This window comes from Chaetura pelagica, unplaced genomic scaffold, assembly GCF_000747805.2.
Source record: "Chaetura pelagica isolate M959 unplaced genomic scaffold, ChaPel_1.0 scaffold486, whole genome shotgun sequence".
Lineage (NCBI taxonomy): Eukaryota > Metazoa > Chordata > Aves > Apodiformes > Apodidae > Chaetura > Chaetura pelagica.
The window spans coordinates 186,927-192,933 of NW_009953658.1; the positions used below are offsets into that span (position 1 = coordinate 186,927).

General features: G+C 58.5%; 1 protein-coding gene across 1 annotated transcript in view; it reads left to right on the top strand.

The window, feature by feature from the left end:
* Positions 1-3,279, top strand: part of ARSA (arylsulfatase A) — a 6,227-nt gene extending 2,948 nt beyond the window's left edge. Inside the window, exons 3-9 of the mRNA XM_010000319.1 lie at positions 17-267; positions 746-964; positions 1,397-1,566; positions 2,063-2,187; positions 2,327-2,454; positions 2,765-2,867; positions 2,978-3,279. Coding sequence (XP_009998621.1) covers positions 17-267; positions 746-964; positions 1,397-1,566; positions 2,063-2,187; positions 2,327-2,454; positions 2,765-2,867; positions 2,978-3,279 — 1,298 coding nt within the window. The remainder of the gene's footprint in view (positions 1-16; positions 268-745; positions 965-1,396; positions 1,567-2,062; positions 2,188-2,326; positions 2,455-2,764; positions 2,868-2,977) is intronic.
* Positions 3,280-6,007: the final 2,728 nt, after the last annotated feature.

The following is a 6,007-nucleotide window of genomic DNA, read 5'->3' on the forward strand; positions in this document are numbered from 1 at the left end:
TGCCCCCTCCCTGTCCCTCCCTGCAGGGCAGCCCTGCTGACCGGCCGGTTCCAGATGCGCTCCGGGGTGTATCCCGGTGTCTTCAGCCCCGACTCCCGGGGGGGGCTGCCCCTGGCCGAGGTCACCATCGCGGAGGTGCTGAAGGCTCAGGGCTACGCCACCGCCATGGTGGGCAAGTGGCACCTTGGCCTGGGCACCAACGGCTCCTTCCTGCCCATCCACCAGGGCTTTGACCACTTCTTGGGGGTGCCTTACTCCCATGACCAGGTGAGGGGTTTGTCCAGCCCTGAAGGGTGTCCTGGGGGGGGCGGGGGAGGTTCCTGAAGGATGAAGCTTGATGGAGAGCACGTCAGCTGGGTTGCTGGTTGCCTGGACAGAGGGGTGGGGGTGGCTGTGGGCTGGGGAGATGGATGCTGGTGGGGAAAGCCCATCCATGAAGTGGCTGTGGGATCGGACAGTTCTGCAGAATCTGGGTGGCAGTTGTGTCTGGGGACACACACCCTTTATCAAGGGAGGAGGGGTCAGCTCTGGGATACAGAGAAACACCCAAATTGCTGCCAGGAGAAAATTATGTTGGGGCAGCAAGTGTCCTTGGACAGTTCTAGGATGGGCACAGACCCCTGGGCTTTGGGAGTGGCTGCCCAAAGGGTGCATGTTGGAGCTGGTGGTGGGCCACTGTGAGACTCTGCTCCCCTCACTGTCCTGCAATACAGGTAGAAGACAAAGTGTTATTTTTTTTCTCCAGGGCCCCTGCCAGAATCTCACCTGCTTCCCACCTGACGTCAAGTGTTTTGGGACCTGTGACCAAGGCTTAGTGCCAGTCCCTCTGCTTTGGAACCAGAGCATCTCTCAGCAGCCACTCTCTTTTCCTGATCTGGTGCCACTCTACAACAAATTCTCCCGGGACTTCATTGCTGACTGTGCCCGACGAGGCCTCCCCTTCCTGCTCTACTATGCCTCCCATGTAGGAGATGGGGGCCCAAGGGTGGGGAAGGGGGTCTGTCCTGTGGGGAGAGCAGGAAGCACCTCAGCTCCTGCAGCCCCAGTTGGTGCCTGCTCCTGGATAACCTGGTGTTGCTGTTCCTGGGCCCAGCTCTGGGGCAGCATCACTCTGATCATATACTTGGGCTGCTTCTTTCTGGGGCTTTGCCCACTTCTCTGGGCCAGGAGTCCACCCAGGAAAACTTCCCCCTCTGGGTCTCCACATCCTCTCCTGGGGCTCAGCTTCTTTGTGCCATTTCTGAGAGGTGCTTCTGAAGCTGGGGACAAGTCTCATCTCGTGGGCACTGTCACATGTCTCCATGTCCTGGCTGGGGGTGCTTGCTGTCCTGGGTGAGGTGGGACCAGGAGCAGCTCTGGGCAGTCTGTGCAGCAGCCCCCTCTGCCCTCTCCCCAGCACACACACTACCCCCAGTTTGCCAGCCAGGAGCACACTGGGCAGTCACGGCGGGGGCCCTTCGGCGACGCGCTCTTGGAGTTTGACAGCTCGGTGGGGCACCTGCTGCAGGCTCTGCAGGACTACGGTCTCACCAACACGACCTTCGTGTTTTTCACCTCTGACAATGGGTGAGTGGGGTCAGAGGGGAGACTTTGTCACTGGTAAGATTCTGCTGCCGTATGGGGGAACAGGGATGAGGCATTGGTTGGCTGGGGCACAAGGGAGATGTGGCATTGCCAGGGGAGACCCCAGTGACCTGAAGTGAGGCGAGGGGTTGATGCTGCTCTGGAGAGGACTTGGTGCATGATTTGCTCCTTGTTCCTCTGACTCAGCTGCGTGCCTCCCCGTGACCAGAAACCTCACAGGGTTCAGGCCAGGAGCATGCAGCAGCCCCAACAGACCCCAGTTCCTTTCAGGTGGAGGTGGCACTGGTCTCTGGTGTCCTGCTTAGGTGTATTGTCCATCTTGCCTTCATCACCTGCCCCATGCCTCCTTCCTCACAAGGCTGAGGAGGACAGCACTGTCACTGCTGGCACCGTGTCTCTTGTCACGGCCCCGTTGGCAGCCTCAGGGAAGGGGCGACATGAACCTGTGAAGCTGATGGCACATGGTTCTCTCTCACAGCCCCTCCACCATGAGGATGGCACGTGGGGGCAGCTCTGGCCTTCTGAAGTGTGGGAAGGGCACCACATACGAAGGTGGCATGCGGGAACCAGCAGTGGCTTATTGGCCTGGCCGTGTTGCCCCAGGTAAGCCCTGGCACTGCTTGTGGGCAGGGGTGTCCTGGCAGCTCGGCGGCCCCAGGACAAGCAGAGGGTGGGAGAGGAGTGAGGATGGAAGGATCAGGTGCTTGAACCTTTCCTTGTGCCTTGGTGTGGTGGGTGACAGGAGTGACACATGAGCTGGCAAGCACCCTGGACATCCTGCCGACCCTGGCTGCCCTGGCTGGAGCACCTCTTCCCAAAGTTGCCCTGGATGGCTATGACCTGAGCCCAGTGCTGTTTGGGTCAGGGAAGGTGAGTCCTCCGGGCTGGTTTGGCTGGCTCTGTGCCTGAAGGCTGGTGTGGGGCTGGAGCTGTGTGCACGATGAGCAGAACCAGCTGGGGGCAAGGGAGATCCATGAGCTGGGACCTCTTGTCTGGCGTGGGTCGTGCTGTGGAGTTCCGGGGCAACTCTAGGCTGCTCTGCTCCAACAACTGCAGCAGGTTGCTGGGCCAAAGCCTAGGTAGCTTTGAGTAGGGAGCAAAGAGCGTCTGCCTGCTCCTCATCAGGCTCCTCTTCAGCCTCATGGCTGGCGGGGGGAGCTTAGCTCTGCTGCTCCCACAGAGTCCCCGCCAGATGATGTTCTTCTACCCACCATCCCCCAATCCAGTGCGCGGCCCCTTCGCTGTCAGGCTCGGCAAGTACAAGGCCCATTTCTTCACCCAAGGTTGGTGCTGCCTCCTCCCTTCTGCCTGGGCAGCCTCGGGAAGTCCCACTTGGCTTTGCTGTCCAAAGCTCCAAAAGAAACCAAGCTCCACCTGGGGGCTTCTTTTGCAGGCTCCTTTCACAGTGATACGACCCCAGACCAGGCCTGCCATGGGCTGACCCCGCTGGCCCCTCACTCGCCCCCACTGCTCTTTGACCTGGAGTCAGACCCCGCCGAGAACTATGACCTGCTACAGGGCGGTGCCAGCCCAGAGGCGCTGCAGGTCCTGGAGGAGATCAAGGTGCAGAAAGTGTTTTTTGAGCAGCGCATGGAGTTTGGGGAAAGCCAGATCCGGAAGGGCAGGGATCCTGCCCTGCAGCCCTGCTGTGCACCAGACTGCACCCCAAAGCCTTCCTGCTGCCACTGCTCCTAGCCTGCTGCTGCTGCATCCCCCACAGCTGCTCCTCACTGCTACCCTGTCCCAAGCCCACCAGACTTCCCCCTACCTTCAACTAACCAAGCTCAGCCTCGGAGCTTCACCACAGCCTTGACTCAGTGGCACCCCTCACTCATGGAGGTGCTGCCAATCCTGCTGGGTGTGCAGGGCAGTGAGCCTGTGCTCCATGTTGGATGTTCAAGCTGAGGCCTTGTTCTGGTTTGAGAGGGCCCAGGTGACCTGATGATACCGACACAAAGACCTAGAGAGAGGGTGTTTAGGACCCTGAGGGATCCGGGGGGCAGAACAGGGAGGGGTCAGCGCTCCCCCCCATCTCCTGCCAGTCTATAAAAGCCAGGAGGACAGGAAGTGTCCTCCTTCCTGCTCCCTTCTTACTGCTTTGCTACACTGAAGAGGTCTTGGAGGGAGGCTCCTACTTTTTCATCAGCTCACCACGTGCCTTCCAGGATCTGAATCCATCTGGTGCTGGGAAGAGCTGTGGGCCTCTCTCCTAAGTCAGCCCTGCCACCAGGGGCCCTCGGGCATTTATATTTGCCATCACTGAGATCAGGCTCTATCTATGTGTATATATTTGTTCCCATCTTGTGTTACTGTTCCTTCCCTGTTGCAGTAAACATTCCAGTTTTACCTTCCAACCAGTAAGTCTCTCTTCCTTATTCTCCTTGAATCTTCCCTTGGGAGGGCGGAGTGGGGTAACAGAGACATTCTGTCCTCTGGTTTGTGGTTTGCCCTGACCACTGAACCGAGACGGGCCTCTGGACAGAAACCTTGGCTCAGGGAGACCAGGATACAGTGTCACCTCCAGAGCCAGACCAGCACCTTGCAAACCATGGTCAGGATGGAGTAAAGGGGATGTCCTTGGCTCCAGAGATCCCTGCCCAGCTGGTTGCTCACTGTGCACCCCTGGGTGGGAGCAGAGCTGGAGCGGCAGCACTGCCGCTTGCCAGGGGCCAAGGGTGCAGCAAGAGGAGGCAGGATAGAGGGTGCTGGCAGCTCGGGGGCAGCTCAGCCAATGCAGAGGGGACATGCCTTGGCAGGAAGGGTGCGCACGCTCCAGGACCTCCAAGTCCTTCCCGGCTCTGAGACGTGGACACGTTGTGGTGGCTGATGGACCTGGTCCTCTTGCAAGGTCTGTGGATGCTGGGGCTGATCAGTCAGGTGGGCTGCAACTACCTGCCATCTGCACTGCTGAAAGGAGCCTCTTGCCGCTTGCTCAGGAGCTGCTGCAGCATCACAGTCACCAGTGAACTGTGCACATTGTCACCGTTTGACTCAGATCAGACAACAATGCTCTCGATCCCCTCCCCCTCCCACCCAGGTAGGGAAGGAGAGAGAGAAAAAGAGAGAGACTTGGCTGGACTGAAAACTAAACTATACAGCTTTAATTAAACACTAATGAATTATCTAAGAAAATACATATACAATTATATACAAATATGTTCAGGTATGAGCAAAAGCCTCTCGCCTCCCCCCACCCCCAGCAACTTCCACAGCTTCTCCTGAGCTGGAACAGTCCCGGGAAATCCCGGAGCTGCTGCTGGAGAAAGCGCAGAGTGATGAGGGTCAGGAGAGCTGGAGCCTGGGGGTCCCAGGTGAGGGATGGACGGAGTCCTCTGCGGACGCCAGCCATGGATGGAAGAGAAGGGAAGAAGAAAACCAGGAAGGAAGTTGTCTTCTGGGATCTCTGACCTTCCTCTGAGCTTACATAGATATATGGAATGGAATATCTCTGGCCAGTCTGTCTAACTCAGCCTCCTACGGGGGGGTCATAGATCTCCCTGTAGTGTCTGAGCTGGCTGAGTAAAGGTGTGACCTTGAAGCCCCAGCAGTTAGAAAAACATTCCAGTGTCTTATCAGCCATAGTCAGAACAGAGTGTTGCTAGTTAAAAGAAAGCTTGCTGAAGGGAAAAAAAAAAAAAAAATCAGTAAAAGGAAAATTGGCTTAATCCTGGCCCAAACCAGGACACACACACAGGCTGCTCCTGCCAGTAGCTGGCCCTAGATGTTCAGTGTGTCCAGCTGCTGGGTCCCCACAGCCTGAGTCCCTGCCTGCCATTCCTAGCAGCCTGGCCTCTGGAGCCACCCCGCACCGGGCACTGAATAGGGCCACGCAGACAGGGACTTCCATGGCATGGCCAATGTCACTTCCTGGGCACTGCTGTCTCTGCCAGATTCCTCTCTGCAGAATGTCCCCAGCTCATCCTTCCCTTATCATGGAGCATGGCCAGCTTTCACATCATTCCTCCATACCACCTGCCAAATCTGGTGCTGGAGTTGCAGCGTCCCCAGAAGACCAATTGTCTTCTCTAAGACCTTCTTCTGTCTGCTCTAAGCAGATGTGGGGCTCCAGCTTCAGGTCAGTGTTCCAGAAGCACAGCAGCCTGGAGTGCAGTCTGGGGCTCAGTTCTGTGCCTGCAGACCTGTGCTACAGCCTCGACAGCGGCTGTTCCCCTGCAGTCAGAGCCTGCCCTGTCACCCCCGTAGCAGGACGAGTGCCTCACGGCTACCCACACCAGCAGGGATGGCAGCAGGACGCTCCTGCCCCTTCCACCCATCAAGGCACTGCGCTCTACCCCCAGGACCCGCCCTGCTCGGCAGTTCCCCGGCGCGGGGCGAGCTCCTGCTCTTCTCCCCCGACTGCCCGGCCCTCAGCGGGCGAGCAGGGACCGCCGTGCCCGGCAGAAGGAGCCGACGGGCCGAGGCC